The sequence below is a fragment of the Canis lupus genome, chromosome X (assembly GCF_011100685.1).
Source record: "Canis lupus familiaris isolate Mischka breed German Shepherd chromosome X, alternate assembly UU_Cfam_GSD_1.0, whole genome shotgun sequence".
In the NCBI taxonomy this organism is placed as follows: Eukaryota; Metazoa; Chordata; class Mammalia; order Carnivora; family Canidae; genus Canis; species Canis lupus.
In genome coordinates, this window is record NC_049260.1 from 46,910,712 (window position 1) to 46,936,958 (window position 26,247).

Genomic DNA, 26,247 nt, shown 5'->3' on the forward strand with positions numbered 1-26,247 from the left:
AGTTTCCTGTCTAACAAAAGGCTACAAATGCTGCAGTTTGTTCTTTATTTTCAGGCTGAAGTCAGCTAGAGGCACACAACAAAGCAGAGGACAGGAAGAGGATCAGTCCCACGTGAAGTGCACATGGGTTGGGGCTCTGAGGCAGCTGGCTTCTCAGGCATAGGTGGTGACATACTGGGGCCCCATGTTCCCAAAGTAGGAACGTTCCCATTCACTCATGAGCTCAAAGTGCACAGGCCGGTGACAAAAATTGCAGGCAGCCATAGACACATCCTGGAGGGGCAGCCCCACCTCAGTCCAGGCTACCAGCAGCTTCTCTAAAAGGTGGTAAGGGTGGGGAAGGAAAGAATTGGTTAGATTAGGTCTTCTTAATCCCAGTGTCACAATACAGATGTGCCAAGATAATGATCCCCTCAAGCCTCTATGATACCTTAGAACCAGAAATAACCTTTGCTCCATTGTGTGCTATGAATGTTACCATTTGTGTATGAGTGCTGTAATGTATACAAGATTGGGATGCACTCCTTTGACACAACTTAAAGCTGTACTGGCCTGGCCTGGACTACTGCTTAAGTACGGGACATACTCTGACCTAAGAAGTGAATCCATTTGCTTGAAAACTCAGCCTAATGAAGATAACACAATAATAGCCATACGGTGTCATCATTTGTGACCTGTGAGCCTGGGATGGGGGGTGTTCTGGAGTGGGTGGGAACCCAGAGGAGAGAACCTGACCCCATTATTGGAAATGCTACAGGTGTGTGCCAGGGCTCTGTCCTTGACCTTGTTTTTATGCTTACTCCCTGGGAGATCTTATTTAGTCTCATGGCTATAAATACTATTTATATGTTGATTTTGAGTTTTTCATCTCAGCTCAGACGCCTCTTCTGAATTCTAGACCTGTATATACCAATTGCCTTTCTGTTTCTCCACCTGGATGTTTAATCAACATCTCTAACCACATGAGCACAACTGAGCTACTGATCTCCCTGCCTTCCACCAAGTCTACTTTCAGCCTTCCCCATCTGTCTCAGTTGATGGCAGTTCTAGTTCAGTCCAAAGATTTTAGAGCCATCTTTATTTTTCTCTTTCTCTCTTACCACACTTCCAATCTATCAGAAAATGACTACTGATTTCACCTTCAAAATTTAGACCACTTCTCATTCACCTCTAATGCCATCATCAGGTTTAAATCACTATCCTCTCTTACTTGGATTATTACAGTAGCCCCCAATTGGATCTCTGTTTCCACTCATTCTCTGTTTCAGTCTATTCTCAACATAAAAGTTGGAGCAGTTCTGTTAAAACCTCAGTCAACTATGTTCCTCTTCTGCTCAAATCCTTCAAAAGACTTTCAGAGTTGAAGCCAAAATCCTTCCAATGGGAGGATACCTTACACAGTGTAGCCTCACATTTCCCTTCACTACTCAATTTTCTATCTCTGCCTCTTGCTTATACCACTCTATCCACATCATCTCCTTACTATTCCTCAAGTATAGAAGAAATACTCCTGTGACAGGGTCTTCCTGCCTTAGGTTGATCTCTCTGCCTGGGATGACCTTCCTTTTGATATCTGCCCAGCTAATTCCTTTACCTTTATAGCTTTGCTCAAGTGTCCCCTCAATGATCTCTAGTCTTAACACTATTTAATGCTACAACCCTCTTCCAAACCAACCCCTCCCCACCAGCACTTATTCCCTTATCCTGCTCTATTTTTTCCATAACACTTAAAACTACCATGCTATATGCATTGCTTCTTTTTTAAAGGCTTTTGACTATCTCCTTCCTCTAGAATATACGCTGCAGAAGGATAGTGATTTTGTGTCTGTTTTAGTTAGTACTGGATCCCCAGCACCTAGAACAGTGTCTAGCACACAGTAGATACTCAATATTTGTTGGAAGAATGAATTTAAGGATGACCAATTAAGTCTAGAAGATAAAAAAAGTGCACCAGAGGAAAGAGTGAGGGAGGGCATTCCAATAAAAAGGGAGGAAAGTACCAGAGGTAAGAAAGTAGAGCAAAATAAGGGGTTTACAAGTCACTCAGTGGACCTGGAGAACTAAAATGAATGTAGAAAAGAGGTGAGGGCATAGAGTTCACCATGTTTAAGGCATTGAATGCCATGCCAAGGAGCTTCAACTTCTACAGGCCAGTGGTCTCTAAATTTTGGACTGTACAATCTATCAGTACAAACATTTTAGCACATGCCTCTAATTTACGTATGTTTTTTATATACTGATACATGTATAATTGTCAGTCTATATGTTAAAGATCAGTCCATTATGTCTAATTTCCTATTTTTAAGATTAAAAAAAAGGAAAAATTCTAATGACCTGCCTCGCCCTATGGGTCATCTTGCATACCTCACATAGGAGACCACTGCTCTAGTCTAGGCAAATGGGAAACAGGAAGAGGTTTATGTAAGGGAAGTATATAGTCAGATGTTTAAAAAAAATCCCTCTGATGGTCACTCTGGAGAATAGAAGGGATCAAGGGAGAAGCAGGAAAATTAGGAAGAAATCACATTGACATGTATTCAAAAACAGGCAATAGCAAAAAACAGATTTGAGAGAGACTGTAGAGACCATTTGTAGGATTTCAGGATGGGTTGACTGTGGGCTTAAAGGACTGGTGGACGCATGGTAAATGGCTGTCATATTTCTTTACTGAAAAGCTCAGCATAAGTGGACACTCAGAGAATGGAATACTGAGGGCTCCATAATTAAAGGCCAGAGCAACTTAGAGGACTGAGCAAAAGGTCCAGGAGTCTGGATCATCAGCTCAGGCAGTGGACCTGACTACTGGTTATGACTGTAGAGGTAGAGACAGACTCCCCAGTTCAAATCCAATCGCTGTGTGACCTTGGTTGACCAGTTACTATATATTTTTATGCCTCAATTTCCGCATATATAAAATGGAAATGCTAATAATAGCATCTCGGTCTGATGAGTATTAGATGAGTTAATACATGCAAAAAGTTTAGAACAGTGCTTGGCACATGGTAAGTACTTAATAAATGTTGGCTAGCATTAATTAATGTTTTTGAATGAATAGCACCTACCTATCTTATCTTCCTTGAATTCTCATGCTACCTATGCCCCAAACAGAATGACTATTGCCAATGCATGTCTTCTGTTTTCTCATCTCTAGGTCCTTGCTCACAGAATTTCCTTATTCTGGAATGCCCTTGCACTATACCATATGTACTTCAAGGTGCAGCACAAGAACTTCCTCACCCACAAAACCTTCCTAACTTCACGCTTCCTACTTTCTCTAGCCATGAGTGATTACTCTCTCCAGCTCCCAGAGCACTGTAGCTCATCACCCTGGACCAGTATTGTCTATGTCTATATCTCTCTCCTTTTCTAGACTGTCAGCTGCCTACATGTCTTTTGTCCAACAGACTTGGAATGAACACTTGCTCTATGCCAGGCCCTGTGCTAAAAACTGCATCCAGTGGGAATCCAGTAAACTTTAGGTGAATTGACTAAACTGGCATCATTCAGGATAAAACCCAAGCTACTCTGTAGCTCTACAAACCTCTCAATCCAATCCCTGTCTTGTGTTGTCTTTATAGACTCATAGGTTGGCACTTCCTTCCTCTACTCCATTCCTACTACTCTACATCTCAGTAACACCTGCTTATTGTTCTTGATATATCTCAGGCTAGTTCACGTCATTCTCTTTGCCTTTCTTTATGCTCTTCCTTCTGCAAGGAATACCACTTCCACACTATTCTCTTGATCCAATACCACTCTCCTTATAAAATTCAGCTCAGGTGTCACTTCCACTAAGAAGCCTGTCTTGAATCCTACGTGTTGGGTCAGGCCTATTCTCTCTGTTTCCACAACTCTCTGATGCACTCTTTGTTGAAATTTGATCACCTCTTACAGTCATTGTTTGTGTCTGCTATGGCTCATCTGAATTGGAACTTTATGAATCTAGAAAGTGTTTCTCATCCTTTTATTACCCCAGTTTAGAGTCTGGCACACAATAGATATTCTGGAAATATACTTTTAAACTGAATGGAATTCATTCCCTCAACTTATTCAGATCCTGGGGCTGAAGGGAAAGAGTGCTATAGACACCTATGTTGAGGACTTACGCACAAAGTCTTCCATCATCTGAGGGCTGTGGTGAGGGGAGGGTGCCAGACGCAGCAGCTCTTCACCTCGGGGGACAGTTGGGTAGTTGATGGCCTGCACATAGATACCATGCTTGGAGAGCAGGAGATCACAGATCTTGCTGTTCAGTGCTGCATCACCCACCTGGGCTCAGGAGAAAAGCGTGTCAGTATCTGCTACCCTGGCCCCACTATCAAAGTTCCATTGAACAGGTGGAGGGAGGCGGTTCAACAAACATCACTGAAGTTTGAGACAGATTTTTTTTCAGAAAGGGCTTAGTGGCAGCTCCAGAATTTCTATCAAGGAGTTGCTCAGAGGCAACAATTAAATTTGAAGGGTTTGGGATGGAGGTGGTGCTAGGTACCTGGTCTTGAAAGTATTTGCAGAGCAAGCACGCTGGTTTTACCTAGATAGTATGTTAACTTGAGTTCGTTCTGAGTAAGAAGGTGAACCCTCCCCAAGCTACCTCTGGGGTGATTCATTGGGTTAATTTTAAAAAATTCAAAAATAGTCTCCCCACCATTTGCTTCAATGTGGATGGAACTGGAGGGTATTATGCTGAGTGAAGTAAGTCAGTTGGAGAAGGACAAACATTATATGGTCTCATTCATTTAGGCAATATAAAAAATAGTGAAGGAATAAAGGGGAAAGGAGAGAAAATGAGTGGGAAATATCAGTGAGGGTGACAACATGAGAGACACGTAACTGGGAAATGAACAAGGGGTGGTGGAAAGGGAGGTGGGCAGGGGTTGGGGTGACTGGGTGACGGGCACTGAGGGGGGTACTTGATGGGATGAGCACTGGGTGTTATGCTATATGTTGGCAAATTGAGCCCCAATAAAAATAATAATAAAAACAAAAATAGTCTCCCAATATCCCCAAAAAGGAATATTGAATTAGCCCAAGCAGTGACTATTTGTTTCTCATTCACAAAACCATCACAAAAAAGTGTCTTTACCACACTCTGACATACTGACACACACAAATAGATGTTAAGAAAGAGGTAGCAGTTCATTTTTAAAGGCAGTAAACAAACATGATTGGGAATCCAAAATAGCACCTTGTCCCATGGTTTTTTACTTTCTTTCTGACTTCAATATTTTTTACTTCAACTCTTTTTAAGAAATATGTTTCATATCATGACTGATTATATATCCACATATGTCACATATGTGTGCATATACATATGTATAAAACTGAAACACATTTTTCATAAAATATTACCTTCTCTTTGTGATGTATTACAACATTTTCAATTCTATTTTAATTTTTAATACTAGTCATAACTTGCTAAACTGATTTTGCCACGAGTGGTCTTGACCCACAGTTTCAAAAACACTGAATTATAGGTCACAGGTACCCAATATTGTGAGGGTCAGGACAGTCTAATCATGAGATAATAGCTAATGCAAAAAGAGGTGACTAATCCAGAATGGCTGATGATTTTTCAAAAAGGGTAACATAGCTGGAAATGAGGGTAGTTAACAGGAAAGTAAAGAACAGATCAGAGGAGCAGTTGTTGGTTTGCTGGGTGTGGGAGGGCTCCAGAAAAGATAAGTGGGTAGGGTAATGGTCAGGGTGGGGCTCTCACCCGGATGGGGATGATGTGGCTGGGGCAGGGAATGACAGGAAGGCCCCTGTCCATTAGTAGCTGGCGCATGTGCTTGACATTGCGCTGGTGGGCTCGCCTCAGGGCTTGGCCTTCCTCTCCCTTGAGCAGCCGCACAGATTCTAAAGCCCCAGAGAGCACCATGGGAGGCAGTGAAGTGGTAAAGATGAAGCCAGCAGCATAGGAGCGCACCATGTCCACCAAGTCACGGGTGCTGGCGATGTAGCCACCCACACAGCCAAAGGCCTTACCTGGAGATAATGGGGGGAGGATATGCACAGAGCCCATAATTAGTCTCTAAAGGGACAGGATTATGTCCAGATAAACATGAAGATGTGCACCAGAAGCTGGAGTTCCAGATTCCTTTCCCAGACCTCTGCTTATCTCTCTTGTCCATGACAGGACAGACAGCTGATAGTTCTGCTGCTTTGAGATAGGACTTCCAAGGCCTGCCACATGCAGTGATGAGATAGGTGGTAGCTGGGTGGGGACCTTTAGCTGGTTAGTCCCAAAAGTGGAACTAAAATGAAGGTTGGGGCTGGAGTGGGGGAGGAATTTAGAACTACAACTCTCCGTACTGACTTGAACCTGGCTATTTGGCCCTACTTAGGGTTATTCTCAAAAACCCCTCCCAGACTTTCTCAGCAACTCTGCAGTGGGGTAGGAGTGGGAGGAGGGAATCCAAGAGTTCCATAGCCTGAGGCTATGAGTTCTACCCAAATAACTTCTATAGCTTTGGGGAGGAGGAAGGAAAGGGTCTTACTGGATTATATATAAGGGCATCCCAAGGCACTCACCAAGAGTTCCAGAGACAATGTCAATCTTGTGCATAACTCCATCACGCTCCCCAATCCCAGCACCCTGGGGTCCATATAGCCCTACAGCATGAACCTCATCCACGAAAGTCAGAGCCCCATACTGATGGGCCACATCACACAACTCCTCAAGGGGACAGATGGCACCTGAGAAAAGCCAAGGAAAAAGGTAGGAGATCACAATGCTTCCCCAGCGTCATCTCCAGTGTGGAATTTGTGACCCATAACTATTTTGGGTTGGAAAAGGGCGAGGATGTGCATACTCGGCTGGGACTATTTCAAACTTCCTTAAATTTGTTGACTGCCTCCATCTCATGCCCACTCAAGGTGTGTGTGTGTGTGTGTGTGTGTGTGTGTGTTTTCCCTAGTTTGTAATCAAGGCTTGCCTCTGTGTTTCTATTTTTACTTCTGACAGTATCTTCTTGTTTAAGCCATTTTCCAGCCTCTCTTTGCTTCCTTTCTTCACTCCCACAAGTCTGTGTATTTCCACTTTGCGTTGGCACTGGCCCATTTGGTGCCTTTGTTTTAATAAATTGAAAAAGTAACTTTTGGGGATCCCTGGGTGACTCAGTGGTTTAGCGCCTGCCTTTGGCCCTGGGGCGTGATCCTGGAGTCCCAGGATCGAGTTCCACATCGGGCTCCCTGCATGGAGCCTGCTTCTCCCTCTGCATGTGTCTCTGCCTTTCTCTCTCTCTCTCTCTCTCTCTCTCTCATGAATAAATAAATAACATCTTTAAAAAAAAAAGAAAAAGTAACTTTTTCCTCCAGGTTAATGCAGTCCTGATTTCAGAGCCAACTCATCCCCTCAGGCAGGTGCTTTTGGAAGCCTGTCAATATCTTTATACTGCACTGGTCCTCCCTGTCTCCGTTTTTCTGGATTTCTGTCACTTTTTAAATATTTTATTTATTTATCAATGAGAGACACACAGAGAGAGAGGCTACCTCTCTCTCTGCTTCAGATTTTCTTTCCCTGTACCTCTATGCTTCTGAGTTTCTCTTCTTTTTTTAAAAAAAGATTTTATTTATTCATGAGAGACACAGAGTGAGAGGCAGAGACATAGATAGAGGGAGAAGCAGGCTCCCTGTGAAGAGCCAGATGCAGGACTTGATCTCAGGACCCCAGGATCACCACTTGAGCAGAAGGCAGACGCTCAACCACTGAGCCACCCAGGCGTCCCTCTTTCTGAGTTTCTTTGAGCCTCTGTTTTTTCTGTGTCTCTGTGGGAATGCATTTCTCTCTCATCTCTGTCAATGTTATTACCTGAAGGAGCCCTCCCACAGGCTCAGTCTCAATCTGTTGGATGGAAGAATTAGAAGTAATGTTTGCTCCTCACTATTTTTCATACAGACTTACCATTTTCCTATGTTATTCTGGACATCTTCTATGCTGATAATTGTCTATAATGTCTTCAAATGGCTGTGAATCTCATCTATAGACTTTGTGGCCACTCTGCATATATAAGAACTCATACTTTCTGTCATTCCCCATCTGGAAAATGCTGAGGTGCAGGGAGTTGGAATACAGAAGAAAGTTCTTCAGGTGGAAACTGGGGCTCCAAACCAGGATTAAAAAATGTGAGCAATTCAGAACAACATGAGGGGGAGAAAATCACAATAGGTGGAGCTCAAGACAAATAGGGAAATGGCTCCAGCATAATTTCAATGGAAGAAATTTAGCCCTCAAATTGATAGTTTAAGTAGTGTCCACCAACAAAATAAGGAGCCGTTCATTTGCAAATGTAAGGAAGTAAAATGATCCCAACATGGTTTCCACTAAAGACATAATGAATTACGGTAGTCTCAGAAGTAGAAATATAATCATGGGATAGTTTTACTTTGTTGCTAGTTGTAGAAATGTGGGAGTGGGCACAATAATAAATTTTTCACATATATCAACTAAATTCTCACGGCTACTCTATTATAACCCCCATTTTACAAAAAAAAAAAGAAAGAATGAAAGAAAAATAAAGAAAACCCTGAGACACAGAGCAATTAAGAAAATTGCCCTAGCTAGTAAGCTGTCATGTTGGGATCTGAACATAATAGCCTGGTTCCATAGCCTGTGCATCACAGTTACGTGTTACTGATGACACTTATGTTAGCCAAATCAAGTAATACTATGGACTCTCCTTTATTTCAGTTGGAAAAACAACAAATTGAAATTAAGTGAGAAGTGTTTATTTAATAAATCCACAAGGCGATGTCTAAAACACATGATTTCTGCTCAAGATAGGTAGCAGTAGAATGTTTGGACATTGTTTCAGTTGGGGGAAGAAAAGAGGTAGGAGGGTTAAGGTCATTTATTTCTATTTAGATAATAATAAATGGAATGACTTCCATTGTCTAATTCTTACTATTAGATATTTTATGTTGGGAAAAACTGAGGCTCAGGGAGTTGAGGTGTTACCCAAGATCATAGAACAAGTAAGTGCCAGAGGTGGGATTTGAACCCAGGTCTCTCTCACTTGAAAACATGTTTTGATTCCAATGCTTCATACTGGACCCTGAAAGAACTCCCAGGCAATGGTTCTTAAAATTTTTCATTGCAGAAACCAGACACTAGAATGACTGATTTCATAGCATTTCTAATGGAGGGAGTGTTATGTGAAGGAATTGGAATAATACTTTCTAGGGTACAAATACTTTGGCACCAATTTACTGAGTCAACCAAAACAAGTTGGGTACTGTCTCTGAACATCAGTTCTTAACCTGTAAAATCAGTATAATAGCTGCTTTTATCCTTTGGCATTTACTGGCTTATGGCTTTATGACCTTGGGCAAGTTATTTATTTGTGTCTCAGTTTCCCCATGTAAATAAATAGAAATAATAGAACTTACTCCATAGAATTATTGTGAAGATTAAGCAAATTAATATGTCTAAAATACTAATAATTTCACTGGGTGTTATTCTGTATGTTGGCAAATTGAACATCAATAAAAAATAAATTTATTATTTAAAAAAATAAAATAAAATACTAATAATTTTGCTTGGCATATAAACAAATTCTATACATGTCAGCTATTATCATTGCTACCATGGTTTTTATTATATACATACCATCCATGGAGTGAACAGTCTCAAAGGCCACAATTTTGGGTGTCCTAGTATTGGATTCCTTTAGAAGTTTCTTCAGGTGGTCAGGGTCATTGTGCCTGAAGACAAACTTCGCTGCTCCACTGTTGCGAATACCTTGGATCATTGAAGCATGATTCCCTGCATCTGAGTAAATCTCACAACCTGAAGAACCAGATGCATATTCCTTAAGCTTCTGTTCCAGTATTTCCACTTCAACCTCAGGGCTGACCTGACAGGGGTAGAGAGCCAGCCAGCCATCCCTTTGAAGACCCTGTTCTGCTTCCGTCTCCTCTGGAAGCCTTTGTGACACCTCTTCCTCCCTTGAAAGAAATCCCTTGCCCTGAAATTCTGACCCCTACACCCTTCCCTTCAATCATTTCTAGCCTGATCTGGCACTGACTACCTTGGGGGTAGACGAAATTTTAATTTCCCAAGAAGCTCTAGAGTTTCTTGAGGGCAGGGTCTGGGTTCCTATTCCCAGATACATAAGATCAAGCCTTGGAGAGGAGTTTATCCCAGGGAATGGGACTTGACTTGTTGACTTGGACTGATACTATATTCTTTCTGGCCTAGATGAAATCCGACCTCTTCCAGGTATCATTCTTCTGCTTATAGTTACAGGGTAGATACTTAATAAGATTTTCTATTTGAATCATAAGCTCATGGAATGTCAGAGCAGAACAGAACATTAGTAAACATGGAGTTCAGTTCCTAAACTGTTAAGTGAGGAAGCTAAGGTCTACAAAGGGGAAGACCTTTCCCTAGGACCTGAGGAATATAGAGCTTTTCACTGAACAAATATGGGAGGACAGGTAGAGGTGGGATATTGGTGGAGGGGATTGATTCTTGGCTCCCCCCAAATTGCACTGCCATCAAGGAATTCTGGACTTTCATTAGAGTAAGCTGTCACTTCTAACTGAGAAAATCAGGCATGACTTTCTAGGGGACCTGCCATGAAGGAAAATAGATTTGGAGTTTATTGAGAGCAAGAATCACGCAATTTTGTTGTTGTTAATGCAAGAAGATGGTATTTGAAGGACACATTCATTATACACAGTGTAATTCCAATGAGTTAAGCATATGGCTATTCCCATATGCTTCTACAAATACATTTACAAACACTAATATCTTAGTGAAAGAAGATGCTCCTTGAAAGATACATTATACACAGTATAGCTTCAATGAGTTAAATATACATCTATTCCCATATCCTTCTACACATAAGTTTACAAACACTTGTATGTTAATGACAGATGTTATTTGTAGTTTTGATTTGTATTTCTCTGATGATCAGTGATAGTGAGCACCCTTTCATGTGTCTGTTGGCCATCTGTATATCTTCTTGGAAAAATGTCTATTCATGACTTCTGCCCACTTATTAAATTGGATTAATAGTTTTTTGGATGTTGAGTTTTATAAGCCCCTTATATTTTTGGATACTAACTCTTTATCAGATATATCATTTGCAAATATCCTTTCCATTTCATAGATTGCCTTTTACTTTTTTAAAATTTTATTTATTTGTTCATGAGAGACAGGGAGAGACAGAGAGAGAGGAGAGAGAGAGAGAGAGAGAGAGAGAGAGAGGCGGAGACACAGGCAGAGGGAGAAGCAGGCTCCATGCAGGGAGCCTGATGCGGGACTAGATCCCAGGACTCCAGGATCATGCCCTGGGCGGAAGGCAGGTGCTAAACCACTGAGCCACCCAGGGATCCCCTGCCTTTTACTTTTGTTGATTATAAACTACCAAAACTGAAACAGGAAGAAATAGAAAACTTGAACAGACAAATAACCAGCAAATAAATTGAATTAGTAATAGAAGAACTCCAAATAAACAAGGGTCCAGTGCCAGATGGCTTCACAGGCAAACTCTACCAAACATTTAAAGAAGAGTTAATACCTATTCTTCTCAAACTGTTCCAAAAAATTGAAAAGAAGGGAAAACTTCCAAATTCATTCTATGAGACTAGCCTTACCTTGATACCAAAACCAGATAAAGACTCCACTAAAAAAGAGAACCACAGGCCAATATCCCTGATGAATATAGATGGAAAAATTCTCAATAAAATACAAGCAAACTAAATTCAACAATACATTTTTTAAAAAATTATTCACCATTATCAAGTGGAATTTTTCCTGGTTTTCAAGGTGGTTCAATATTTACAAATCCATGTGATATACCACATTAATAAAAGAAAGGATAAGAACCAACTGATCATTTCAATAGATGTAGAAAAAACATTTGACAAAGCACAACATCCATTTATAATAAAAACCATCAACAAAGTAGGTTTAAAGGGAGCATACCTCAACATAATAAAGGCCTTATATGAATAACCCACAGCCAATATCATCCTCAGTGGGGGAAACCTGAGAGCTTTTCCTGTATGGTCGGGAACAAGACAGGGATGTCTACTCTTGACAGTGTTATTTAACATAGTACTGGAAGTCCTAGCCACAGCAATCAGACAAGAAGAAGAAATAAAAGGAATTCAAATCAATAAGGAAGAAGTGAAACTTCCATGATTTGCACATGACATGATATTTTATATAGAAAACCCAAAGGCTCCACCAAAAAATTGCTAGAACTGATAAATCAATTCAGTAAAGTGACAGGATATAAATAAAGGTACAGATATCTGTTGCATTCCTATACACTAATAATGAAGCAGCAGAAAGAGAAATTAAGGAATTGATCTCATTTACAATTGTACTAGGAACAGTAAGATACCCAGGAATAAACCTAATAAAAGAGTGAAAGACTGCTACTCTGAAAACTATAAAACACTGATGAAAGAAATTGAAGATAACACAAAGAAATGGAAAGACATTCCATGCCCAAGCGTTGGAAGAACAAATATTATTAAGATGTCTATATTACCCAAAGCAACCTACACATTTAATGCAATCTCTATCAATAGCATTTTTTCACAGAGCTAGAACAAACAATCCTAAAATTTGTATAGAACTACAAAAGACCCCCCATAACCAAAGAAACATTGAAAAAGAAAAGCAAAGGCGAAGGTGTCACAATTCCAGACTTCAAGTTGTGTTACAAAGCTGGGTGATGGGCACTGAGGGGGGCACTTGACGGGATGAGCACTGGGTGTTATACTGTATGTTGGCAAATCGAACTCCAATAAAAAAATATACAAAAAACCACAAAGCCGTAGTGATCAAAACAGTATAGTACAGGCACAAACATAGACACATAGATCAATGCTACAGAATAGAAAACCCAGAAATGAACCCACAACTGTAGGGTCAATTAATCTTCAGCAAAGCAGGAAAGAATATTCAATGGGAAAAAAGACTCTTCAACAAATGGTGTTAGGAAAAAAAAAAGGATGGGGGGACGCCTGGGTGGCTCAGCGGTTTAGCGCATGCCTTTGGCCCAGGGCGTGATCCTGGAGTCCCGGGATCGAGTCCCACTTTGGGTTCCCTGCATGGAGCCTGCTATTCCCTCTGCCTGTGTCTCTGTCTCTCATCTCCTCTCATGAATAAATAAATAAAATCTTAAATAAAAATAGTGTTAGGAAGATTGGACAGCAACATACAAAAGAAGAACTGAACTTTCTTATACCATACAAAAAATAAATTCAAAACAAATGAAAGACCTAAATTTGAGAACTGAAGCCATAAAAATCCTAGAGGAGAACATAGGCAGTAACCTCTTTGACATTGGGTATAGCAAATTCTTACTAGATATGTGTCCTGAGGCAAGGGAAAAAAGGGCAAAAATAAAGTATTAGGAATTCATCAAAATTAAAAGCTTCTGCACAGTGAAGGAAATAACCAACAAAACTGAAAGAAATAACATATTTTATCTTTCTGTCTCTGGTACCCAGTATAAATCTAAGTACACAGTAGATGCTAATTAAACATTTTTTGAATTAATTGATGGGTAAACAAATTACTGATTTATAAGTGAGTAAATGAATATATTACTGAACAAAAGAGTGAGAGGAGGATTATCAAAGATGATGCTGAAGAGGTAGGTAGAAGCTAGATTATTGAGGGCCATGATAAAAAGTTTAGGTTTGGTCTGAAGGGCAATGGGAATATATTAAAGAGTTTGGGGCAGGGGGTAACAAAAATAGGTTTGCATTTATAAAGATATTATTCTGACTGTTGTGAAGAATAGAATATAGGAGGGCAAAGGTGAAATCAAGAAAATGATGTTGGTCTTAAGCTAGGATGGTGGTAGAAGAAATGGAAAGAAGTTTAATTCTAATGGTTGAGGAGGATGTTCACTGAAAAAATTCCCAAAGGTATTTTAGTTGGGGTTATGTATGCTCTCAGAAAAAGTTTCTCAGAAACAGTAGAAATGTTTACAGTGTGCTGAAGAATCAACAGAAAGTAAGGAAGTAGATAGCAAGTGTAGAGACTTCTCTCAAGCAGTTGGTCTATTATAGGAAGGGGATAGATAGGGCAGTAGCTAGATAGTGATGAGAGGACTTTTTTCTTTTTTAGATGAAAGAGACTTTAGCATGTTGAAAGAGGAGAGGCTGAAGATGCAAGAAGAGAAGGAAGTGATAGATCAAATTTTCTGAGGAGGTGGAGGGGAATGAGACACAGAGCACCAGCAAAAGGATAAGTCAACAAGAAACAGGGCACCTCTTTCATTGTGACAGGAGAGAAAAAGTGAGGAGAGTACATGTAGGGATGTTTGTGAGTTTGTATAGTTTGTGTTAAAGAGTTGAGGACATTGCTACTTGAGAACTTCTATTTTCAGTGAGGAAGGAGGTGAAGTTAATTGCTGTGGTTGAGGGTGAGGTGGAAGTGTGGGAAGGCTGAGCAGAATGGGGGGAGGGGTGTTGCAAAACTGCCCTGGAGATTTGGAAGGCTGATCTTGGAAACAGGATCACTAGACAGCATAGAGGACCTGGTACAAGTTTGGGACCATGAATTTTTACTGGATTCCACCTGAGTAATTATATGTGCCTAGGATTGGCATGGAGAAGGTGGAGTATTATATTCATCTGTGGTTGGGGATGTGATGGAATGACAATAGGCATATGAATTGAGGACATTATTAGCTAGAGAGTGGGAGATTGAGAAGATTAAGTGCAGATGGGATCTACTACACAGTGAAAGGATTGGCTTTAGGCAGAAGAGATGTGCCTTCAAATTGTAAAAGGAAAGTATGAAAGAAGGGTAGATGAAAAATCAGATAAGTTTGTAGGTTTGATGGCTTTAAGCTAAAAGAGTTTCTCTCTGGTGGCTTCTGTTTTCTTTGCCATGTGAGATGTGAGGTTATTTGCTAAGAATGAAGGAAGAGATAGTCACAGGTTTTAAAATAGAAGAGTGTTTGAAAAAAGCTAGTATGGAGACACCAAAGGAGTATTTATGGGTGTTATGGGCCCAGTTAAGTTTGGAGGGGGTGATAAATTTACGGTGTTACTCTTCTGTGGAGTTGAGCAATGTTCCTTAGTAGTATTCTTCAGCCTAACTAAAGAAGGGGAGAAATGAGAGGGATATAGTCATCCAGTGTTGAGGATACGTAAAGTGGGTAAGAAAGAAGGGCAATGGGAGCAAGTGAACTCAGAATAGAGGGAAAAGGTGATGAAGGCAAGGAGACTGCATGCTATAGTGCAAGATTCCAACCTTGAACAGAACTCAGGCCCTAGGCTTACCTGGCAGGATCTTTGCCAAAGTGAAGAGAGTAGAGTCATTCGCCACAAAGCAGGAAGAAAAAAGCAGGGCTGCATCTTTTTGGTGCAGCTCAGCCAGCTCCTGCTCCAGCTCCACATGAAACTTACTGGTACCTGAAATATTGCGGGTACCACCAGCTCCAGCTCCATGACGCTGCAGGGTCTCCCTGGCCAGGAGAAAACAGAGGGAGGACAAGAGGAGGGAAAAACCCTTGTCAGGTACCAAGGAACTGGGTAGGTTTCTCTTCATTGATGGAGGTCAGTGTTGATTTAGTTATCCTATATGAGCTGTGCCCTATGTAATCAAATAGAGGGCAAGATTGACACAATGAGGAGATATGGGTCCTCCTTCTCAGGATGACGGCACTCAGGGATGGAGGGAGAAGATAGTTGTACAGCTAGGAAGACCTTCTAGAGGATGTCACACACTATCTCTAGCAATATTCATTCTGTAACCAGAGTAAGAGCTCATGGAAAGTGGGCCTTGCTTGGTCTTCCATCTTCTCCATAGAACTGGACAATCAATAATTTGGAAATCATGGTTTGTTGACTGACATGGTTCATATTTGAGGGTTAGGTATGCTGGAAGACCATGGACAAAAGGGGTGGTAGGTGCAACTCAGTTTTCCACTGCCGCTCTGCTTTTCCCTTCCATGTGTGGCTTTGATTCTTTTTTGTATGTGTCCCCACAGCTCATGGCCCAGATCTTACTACTCACTGTGTAGCTTGCAAGACCCGAGGGTGCCGGCTCATGCCTAGATAGTCATTACTGCACCAGACTGACACGTCCTTTGAGGCCATAGATGCCTCAGAGAAGTGTTGGGCAAAAGGGTATGCATCAGCCCAGCGATTTACAGTCTTGAACACACGGTAGGTATGGTCCTGTTTCTTCTCCATGATCTTGTGCCTGAAAAACTGGTCATAACCAAAAACATGGTTTCCTGCCAAAGTAGAAATGGAGATGAAAAGAATTCATTTTTAAATCACTTCCTGATTAGTCCATATTTTATCCACGTAGTTGATTTTGAGTTCTCCAGTTCTCTTTCCATTTATTCATTTATTTGATCAGTCATCAACTTACTGAGCCACAGTAACTCTCCATGACTTCATTCAGTGATTCCTTTGCTTTCTCAATTGCTCAGTCGCTCAGTAAATTATTCATACATTCACTCAGATTTACTGCCCCTGGCAGGGCCATCTCTCTTTTTTTAAGATTATTGTGGTTGCCTTCTTGCTGAAATCACTACTTCTAGTTTTAGTGGAAACAGTATCAACAGATCAGGTTTCTAGTCATTGCTCTCCCACTTCCTAGTTATGTGACCTTGAGCAAGTCATGAATCCGCTCTCTTAATTTCCTCACCTGTAGAATGGGGCTAATAATACCTTCTTGGAGAATTGCGAGCATTTGATGATAAACAGAATGTAATACAGCCAAATTAATGTCTGGTACAATTAGTATTATTACAATTATAGTAATAGTAGTAGTAGTAGTAGTAGTAGTAGTAGTAGCAGCAGCTAATATTTAATTATATTATTATAACCAACATTTAATGAGTGTCTATTATATGTAATGCCTTCTCTTAGGAACTTTATAAATATTATTTCTTGTATTCCTCGTAACAGCCCTATGTGGAGAGTTTTGTTAGTATTTGCATTTTACAGATGAGGAGATGGAAGCATAGACAAGTTAGGTAACTTGACCAAGGTTATGCAGCAAGAAAGTGGCCTACAAATAAGTGACCTAGAGTTTACTTTCAAAACTGCTACTACTATCAAATGGAGCAATACTATTTTCAGGATAAATGGAAACAACGTGTGCCAATAGACTTGTTAAACATGAGACAGAAATCATGATTGTTGCAGATGACAACTGATGTGGTAGGGATGTAAACTGGTAACATCTTTGCTGCAGGGATGTTTAGAAATATGTATCAAGAATTTTTAAAATGCAAATACTGGCATACCTAGAGAAATATTTGCAGTATTTTTAACAGAAAAAAATGATTGATATCCAGAACTTTTTTTTTTTAACTCTGAAAAATTTGGGTTCTGGATGGTTCAGTCAGTTAAGCATCTGACTCTTGATTTTGTCTCAGGTCATGCTCTCAGGATTGTGAGATTGAGCCCTGCTTTGGGTTCTGTGTTGGGCATGGAGCCTGCTTAAGATTCTCCCTCTCCTTCAGAGCCCCCCTTTCTCCCTCTCTAAAAAGAAAAACACCTCTAAAAACTTACTATGAAAACTTTTCAACCCACTAGAAAAATGGGCAAAGAATATAAATAGAAAATTTAATAAATGCAGAAGATTCTTAAGGAAAACCAAACTGCAAAATCAAATTTTCATCCATATTGATAAAGATGTAAAAGTCTGATGATATCAAGTGCTAGAGAGGGTGTGAGAATATGAATACTCTCTTTGATAACTAGTACACCACTTTGGAGGGCTAACTGACAATGTTTATTAATGTTAAAAATGTATACAACCTTACACCCTAAGATTTTTCACCTCTTAATGCTATCCTAGAGGAAAAAAAAACCCTACCTATGTCCATGCTGAGGTACACTCAGAGTTTTTTGTTGCACCACTATTTGTAGTAGGAAAATTTGGAAGCAACTCAATAGAGGAATAGCTAAATAATCTCTAGTATAACCATTATGGGTCTAAGATAATATTATGTATTATATTTGAGTACATTTATATGTACATAAAACAAACATACACTATAAAGCAGAATAAAGCACAAAAAATTGAAAATAATAACCTGCATTATAGATGCTTGATTAACTGAACGATGTTGCATCCATGCTTATAGAACCATTCAACCATTAAATAATGATTATGCATCTCTATGCTTAGGGCCATGAAATGATGCCCATGACATACTGTTAGGTAAACAAAGCAAGATAACAAAACCAATGAGAGAGTCCTAACTCTGGGAAAAGAACAAGGGGTGGTGGAAAGGGTGGGGGGTGGGGTGACTGGGTGATGGGCACTGAGGGGGGCACTTGATGGGATGAGCACTGGGTGTTATGCTATATGTTGGCAAATTGAACTAAAAAAAAAAAAGGATAACAAAACCAGTAGAATAAAATCACATTTCTAATAAAAACATGTATGTAGAAGGAAGTATAGGAGGTATGTCTGTGTGTGTGTGTGTGTGTGTATTATTAGTCATGGAAAAGTATATGGAAAAAATATGAAAAGTTAATAGTGGATGGTGGAAGTCTGAGTGATTTAAATTCCCCTCTATATTTTCCTATATCTGTTGAAAAATACAATTAATCATCTTCCTTTTATATTAGAAAAAGGCAAATTGCATTATGAATAATCAATATAAACACATACAAGAAAGGGGAAAAGGGAAAAAGGCTATCGGTAAAAGATGAATTTTTGAGGGAAGTATGAAGAAGAAATAATAGGAATAAACGTAGTATTTACTGAGGCCTCAAAACAGCTAGAAACACTTCCATAAATCTAATTTTATTTCTTCCTCATGATAACCTGTTGAGGCAAGCATTAAAATTCCACTAAAAGAAACTGACTTACTTGCCAAAGAACATTGATCCAGCAAGTTTTAAATTAAAATTTAAACCCAGACTCCCTTTGGTTTCAAAGTACTTCCTTGAAATTTCTTCTACTGTTTCAGAAGCCCCTTTAGCACTCCTTCCACATTCCTACCCCCCTTTATTTCCATCTGAACAAACTCACCAATCATGTTGTTCTGAACCAGGTGTGTGACCTTCTCTGAAATTAGCTCTAGCTCCTGGGGATTGGAGAATGGCTTTCTCAGGCTGGTTGAGGCCGGGGATCTGGGCAGGTCTGACAGAGAGTGTGAGATTCATTGGCCATGAATAGAGGGGAGAAAAAAAGAAAGCATGTGCTGTCCTCTTTAAACTCAATACAACATGAAAATTCAAGTTTATGAAGTAGAGAAGCCTGTAGAGAGAAGAGATATTCTGCAAAGTGAGCCCCCACTCATCTCACCAAGTGGAAAATTTAGTGTCAGGCACTTTCCATAAGGTATTACATTTTCCCCATTAGAAAATTCCCTTGGGCAAAGTAACTGGGGCAGCCGCCCTGAATCTTGTACGTAAGAGGTATATGCAGGACATTGTACCTTACTCTTCTTTTCCAAATGTCATTAAAATTCAAATTTGAAATTTTTATTTTTAATGATATCCCAAAAGGGCCTATGAAAAATGTCAATAGTGTGGCCATATTTCAAGTGTGATTTTCTTGAATAGTCTGCACCAATTGAGTTGACCTGGGGCTTCATATCCTTTTAAAAGATGTACCTGCTTCCAACACTTACTCTCATGCAAATCCAGATTGTTGTAGAGTGGTATTGTTTAAATGTGGGAGCCCAGACTGTTGCAATCCATTAACCACTTGGGAGAGAGGAGGCAGAGCTCTAGAGGGCTCATTTTAGACTAATGGCTTAAAGTTACAAGAACCTCTGCATTTATGTGTGTTGGGGAGGGCACATTTCAGTGCACTAAGCCATTGCCTACCATGGTCTCCTTGGAAAAGACTGGACTTCCCATCATGGGATGCATACTAGTTGACCTAGAATTAGCCTAGCTCAGGACTGTGATGAAGTGAGTTCAAGCATTAGGAGTAGAGCTTGGATGAGGTAGCACTTGACTCCAACCTGTCTTGAAAGTCTTCACATCCTCCTGGACTTCTGGAGCTGCCTTCTGCACAATCTTGCTCTTCCCATCCTGGAGTTCTGACAGCATAAAGGGACAGGGGCTTTTGGCCCAAGGTGGAGAGTCTGTGCAAAGGTAAGAGAGTAAGTGGCAATGCATTTCTAGCCATAAGTTTAGTTTAATAATGATTACTGAGACCTATTGTATCCCAAAGCTCTATCTCAGGCTATGGTAGGGATACAAAAATGTCCCTTGCTAGGGGAGCTTTTAGGCTGGTAGAGGTGGCATACACTGAAGACACATTGTGAACAGTGCTGAGATAAGAGAGAGGACATGGGCTGTGGTAGTCTAAAAGAGGGAGGAAACATGACCCAGAATTGGAAATGGATAGGCTGGAAGTTTAGACAAGCTTCACAGAGGAGATGATGCCCACGTTAAGTGTCACATGAAAAGTATGAGATACTCTGGTAAAAGGTATGGGTGAGGGTCATGTGACAGGTGCAAAGACATAGAAGCTTGAGACAATAGAATTCATCCAGGCAAATTTAAGTAGTTTCAGCAATACTGGGAGTATATAGAGTATGAGGGGCATGAGAGTGACACTCTTGAGAGATATTGGCAGAAGTCAGAACCCAGATGTGTTTTGGGGTCAGCTCATTTTGTCTTGACACATTTCACATAAGCCTTCCCACTTATTAGGCAATGATGGTCAGTATGACTTGGAACCTTATCTGCAAGATCCAGACATTCTCCATCATTTGCCAGAAACTTCTTCTTACCTCCTCCAGCCTTGGTTGCCTTAAGGTGGATTTGAGAAAAGGTTGGTCTTTGGGTGGCAAGGATAGGACAGCGTCCAATACCAAACAGGAACTGATGAGTCTTAATGATCTTGCCCAGGAGGCCTATATGGTCCCGGGCAAGCACAGGACAGCACTGTAGCAACATAGCTACTACTACCATCTTGAGCCCGAAGTCCTACAGAAGATGTGGAAGACATAAGAATCCATCATGAAAGCCTGACCAAAAGCCAAGGGTCATTCCTGTGTTTGATGATTTGCCTATAGCTTTGCAACCAATGTATGATGCCCCTTTTAAAGATGCCCTCGTTGTCCTTCCATGGTAAGACTTTTCCCAATATCAAAGTGTACCAACAGAGCATCAGGGAGGAAGAAATGAGACAATGACCATTAGACAATGGGGTAAAGCAAAGAGTTTCAACTGAAGGTTAGGAAGCCTAAATTCTGATTCAGACTCTGCCTTCTATGATGGTGAGGATTACTGAAGTATGCTTGTATGTAGCAGGATGAGAACTGATGACCACCAACTCTTTGATAACACTTAAGGTTAAAAGTCTTTCTAGAATATTAGCCTTAGTCAAGTTAATATTCATTCTGCTAATGCAAACAGATGCCATTGGCCAGGACTCCTGAGGCTTGGCTTAGAGTGTTTCCTGAACAGGCCCAACCAGAAAGGAAAAAGGAGCTTGAGGCCACAGGTTCCAGCTTAAGTAGATTCAAGGAATAGGACAAAAGGGAAGGCCTTAGGCCCTACAGGCCATGTGCCACCAGACTGGTATTTTGCTGTCTTTGAACTTGCTCCTGGATTTTAGAAAAGAACAGTTAGAGGAGATGAAAACAAGATCCAAGGGATTAGGGAAACAAGCCTAAGGGCTAATGAAAGAGGCAGAAGATAAGACATAGGACAGAAGGGACAGAGTGCAGGTCAGAAAAAAGATAACAAATACCCATTTGGTATACACATACCTATTTGAATACAAATAGGCATTCAATAAATATTTGTTGAATTTAGGATTAAATTAATGAATGAATAGGGACTGAAGTGAAGGAAAGAAAAGAAGGGTAAGGAAATAGAAGAAAAGAGAAACTGGGGAAGATAAAAGGGGGAAGTGAGAGAAAACAAAGGTACAGTGGTAGTGGTGAAGTTAGAAGAGAATTGTGGGAGAGAAAGAGATCAATAGCATAGGGAAAGGGATAGGCTCATGATATGAACAGGAAGAGGAAGAAAAACAGGAGGTTCAGAAAAACAGAAAAAAAGATTCTGGGAGATACAAAAGGATAAGGAAAGAGACTTAGATGAGAGAGAGAGAGCAGAGGTAGAGGCAGAGATAGACAAGACGCAAAATGGACATGAAGAGAAATAAAGGAACATACAAGAAAATACAAAGACTCAGAAAACTGAGTGCAGGAGAGGTGGGAATCCAGCAGGAGCAGAGAATCAGTCAGGCACAAAGATAAGGGATAAATGCTTCCATAGATATTGGGGGTTAGAGAGAGCAACACAGAAGAGTTAGGGTAAGAAGAGATTGATGCTACTGAGGGAGATGAGAGAGACTGAGCAACAGAGAGAAAGGAATAGAGATAAGATAAAAGGATAGATAAGAAAAGATGGTTAAGGTGTGCTGAAGGTTGGGATGAGGGAGGGCTAGGAAATCTAGAGGAGGACAAAGAACGAATAGGAGAAATAGATTAAAAGTAAAACAGCAGGGCAGCCCGGGTGGCTCAGTGGTTTAGCACCTGTCTTTGGCCCAGTGTGTGATTCTGGAGACCTGGGATTGAGTCCCATGTCAGGCTCTCTGCATGGAGCCTGCTCCTCCCTCTGCCTGTGTCTCTACCTCTCTCTCTCTGTGTATCTATGAATAAATAAATAACATCTAAAAAAAAGTAAAAGGGCAAACTGGAGATCCAACATTAGAAAGTGAGACAAAATAGGGGACAAGACAATAGGGGAGATATGGGGGAATGTGGGAAGCCTAAGACCCGGGCACCACCAGAAGAGCTATGGAGTAGAATCTAAGCACCTCTAGTATACAGGACTTTATATTGTAAGGGAAAAGTGAACAGGATGACCTCATAGCCCTTTCCTTATATGGTAACCTCCTTTATTTCTTATGGAACAATACCCCTCCCCCTAATTCACAAAGCAATCTCTTCCCCTTGTTCATCTAAGAGCATTCTCCCTTCAACATTCACAGGCTGTCATAGGAGCATAGATCAGGGCAGGGTGTATGACACCTGAAATTGGGAAAGGCCAAGGGGTATTGAAAAAACTAGATGAAACTCATGTTAAGCCGTTAGAACAATACTTGACACACAGTAAGTTTTCAATAAATGTTAACTTTGCTTACTTAAATTACAGCTTCCCAGCTACCTGTTAGATGTTTTTGGAAAGCCACTTCCCCTCTCTGGGTCTTAGCTTTCATCAACTGTCAGATGTAGGGTATTTATGCCTACTTCATATGGTAGGTAATGAATTGGATCCAATGCCTACATCATATGTGGAGATATCAGTTTCCCCTCCCCTGCCTGCCTGCAAAGGCCAAAGCACTTAGGGCTGAGTCTGCAGACCACAGATAAAGCTCCCAGTATTTATCATAGTTGGAGTCTCACCACTCCCTAAACTGAGACCAGGGTGTGGGAGGGAAGGAGAGCTCCTTTCTAGAATCATGATTGAGCATCTGGCTGGGACTGCCTCTGGCAATATGTGGTAAAGATGGGTGGATGATCCAGGAAAAGGAAGGCAAAGAAGATGTTCAAGTTCTAGGCTCCTGCAAACTCCCTTCCCCAACATCAACACTGACAACAATAAGACAACAACATTGGGATATGTAATGTGAAGGAAAGCCTCCAAGATTGGAAGCAGAGTCCAGTTCTGCCTTGGGATGATCGTGGATTAAGGCCTTTTCCCACCCCATATATAATTCAGTCCATTCATCATCTCTCAGGAACTTCTGGCCATGATATTTTCAGGGACCTGGGAAAATATAGAATACGTTTTGGAATTTGTTGAATTATCAAGTTCTTTCAAGCTTCAATTGCAATTTCTCTGTTCTGATTCTCCTTTCCTTGAATTTGCCCAGCTCCCCTCTCCCTGCCCACTTTATGATCCATAATTTTACAGTCTAGTTACCTTCAGCTCTGTTTCCATTCCATCTCCCCTACCTATCATGGGATTGGAGTGAGTAAAATTGAATTAAGAAAGTATTTTAGGCAATTTAGTGTATCTAAGAGCACAACCTCTGGAGTCAGACTTTCTTGAATCCTGGCTCCACCACTAACTAGCTCTGGGACCTCAGAAAAGTTTTGTCTCTTCTCTACATCTTATATCTGTAAAGTTTAAATAATAACAAAGACAAGCTACTTCACAGGGATGTTGTGAAGATTCAGTAAAATAATCCTATAAAGTATATAAAACAGTGCTTATCTTAGAATAAATATTGAAAATAATGTTACTATTATTTCTATTTTCTACAGTTCTATGTAGAGAAAGTGAAGGTACATCCAAGGAATGTACCTTTACTAGTCTGTACACCATAATAGTTCTCTAAAATTGATTCTTGTCTCAATCCTGATTTTTATCTTTACCCTATTAAAACTTACTATATGAACTTGGGCTCTTTACTTTCCCTCTCTGGGTCTCAGTTTCCCACTTCATTAATTTCATCTGGTTCTAATAGTCAAACACAGAGTACTCACTGTGTCAAACATTGTTGTAATGCTTCACATACACTGACTCTTTTAATTATCACAACAACCCTATGAGGTAGACACTAATATCAACTTTACTTCAAACCTGAGGAAACTGAGCTCCCCATAGATTAATTAACCCATTCAGGTCACAGAGCTAATAAGTAAGAGAAGTAGGATTCAAACCGAGGCAATCTGACTTCAGGGCTTGCTAACTTAACCACTATGGATCTATGATTCAAAAATTACTACATATTTTCTTGGCTGAGAACCTGACTCCAGACATTAATCCCCTCTGCTGCACTAACAGGCCCCTTTCTGGGACATTTGATTTTGGACTGTGAAAGTGCTTTTAGCAAAGGAACAGATTTCTAACTGAAGTGGAATTTCAGGCACTGGTGAACATTAATTCATTCAATTTAACAAATTATACATCCACTTTAGCAATCTTTGCCAAGGATCTTCTTAAAACAAAGATTCCACCAAAGATGTAATGGTGAAATTTCAGGCCAAGTGACAGATCATTACTTGTAGGTGTTCCTTATACCTTAAAACCCTTTTTTCATGTCAGCAGCCAATATGTAGTCCTAGAGATCAGAGGGGCCAACCACAACTCTACTTCAGCAGAGAACCAGAAACCACTCATTGCCATGTTCCTTGCTCCCTCTCTCCCTTTTGTGGATTGCTTTGCAAGAATCAGTTAGGTCTGTAGGGGATGATCACTTTTCTTCCAGAATTGAATGTATCAAACTTTACTTCCCCTCCTGGCATCCTCTCAGCGTCATGGAAGAGTCATAGAGAATTTTAGATACTTGGAATCACAGAACTGAAATTTTTAGAAACAAAATTTCAGAAGACCACAATATCAAAGTTAGGAGAGATTTTGGAGATCACAGGACAAGCACCCTTTTTTTCAGAGGCTGAATGACTTGCCTAGGGTCTCACAGAAAATTAGAGTGAGAATACAAATCTATTGGCATTCAGCATAGAGCCCTTTTAGTGACAAAACATTCCTCTTCATCCTTCTCCCCTTATTTATGCTAATCAATTCTTAAGTCCTTCAATTATCTCTCTACCCATTTCATCCTTCCCTTCATCCCCACATTCCCTCTATTTTCTCTCCCTACCTCTGGCCCCCTAGGCACAGACCTGCTGAGTTCTGCCATCAGCTGAGCAGAGAAGAGTCAGAGTGAGGGAGAAATGGATAATTACTGGAAGAAATAGCAAGACATATTTCTGACAGACAGAGAGGGAAAAGAATAGAGAGATAGGAAAACGGAGAGTGAGAGATGCCAAGTAGAAGAAAGAGAGACAAAGAATGAGAGAAGAATATACAGACAGAACTCAGACAAAGAAAAATAAGAGAAAGCTAGAGTGTCAGAGACAGATGAAGTGAAGTGAATGATCCTGAAAACTAACAAGGGAGAGAAAAAAGGCAGGACAAAACAAAGGAAAGCCCAAAATAGGGAAAGACAAAAAAGATATAGGAGGAAAAAAGAAAATGTCAGAGAGACAGATTCTAAGGAATAAAGTCAGATCTAGTCAGACCAGAGAGTTAGAATGTGCAGGCTTGAGGTGGGCAGTAGACCAGAAAGACCAGTAGACCAGTAGACCCAGACTGAAAGCAACTCTTACCTGTTGCCCTGCACTGAGGACGAACGAACGACGGGTGGGTGCTGTAGGTAAGAGCCTGGCATTTATCCCTTCCCCCTTGGCTCAACTCCACCCTTCTCTCCTTCTGTTGGCCAGGCTCTGCATTGGCCCCAAAGGTATCACAGGCTCTTGCTAGAGATAAAACCTAGTGTAGTCCCCTGTCACCCAACCCCTTCATTTAGCA

The 26,247-nt window shown here is 40.6% G+C and overlaps 1 protein-coding gene across 2 annotated transcripts; it reads right to left on the reverse strand.

The window, feature by feature from the left end:
* Nucleotides 1-31: 31 nt before the first annotated feature.
* Nucleotides 32-26,205, reverse strand: ALAS2 (5'-aminolevulinate synthase 2). Of its 2 annotated transcripts, XM_038587534.1 has the most exons (12): nucleotides 26,046-26,085; nucleotides 23,634-23,697; nucleotides 20,706-20,901; nucleotides 19,929-20,051; nucleotides 18,986-19,096; nucleotides 15,998-16,220; nucleotides 15,262-15,446; nucleotides 9,608-9,787; nucleotides 6,532-6,696; nucleotides 5,717-5,985; nucleotides 4,107-4,269; nucleotides 32-317 (listed from the first exon to the last, which is right to left on the reverse strand). In XM_038587534.1, exons 3-12 carry the CDS (start codon nucleotides 20,884-20,886, stop codon nucleotides 154-156), a joined length of 1,764 nt encoding a protein of 587 aa, XP_038443462.1. In that variant the 5' UTR covers nucleotides 20,887-20,901; nucleotides 23,634-23,697; nucleotides 26,046-26,085; the 3' UTR covers nucleotides 32-153. The 2 variants fall into 2 exon arrangements, with proteins under 2 accessions (XP_038443462.1, XP_038443461.1); XM_038587533.1 differs by lacking the exon at nucleotides 23,634-23,697 and having other exon boundaries at nucleotides 26,046-26,205.
* Between the last annotated feature and the right edge of the window lie 42 nt (nucleotides 26,206-26,247).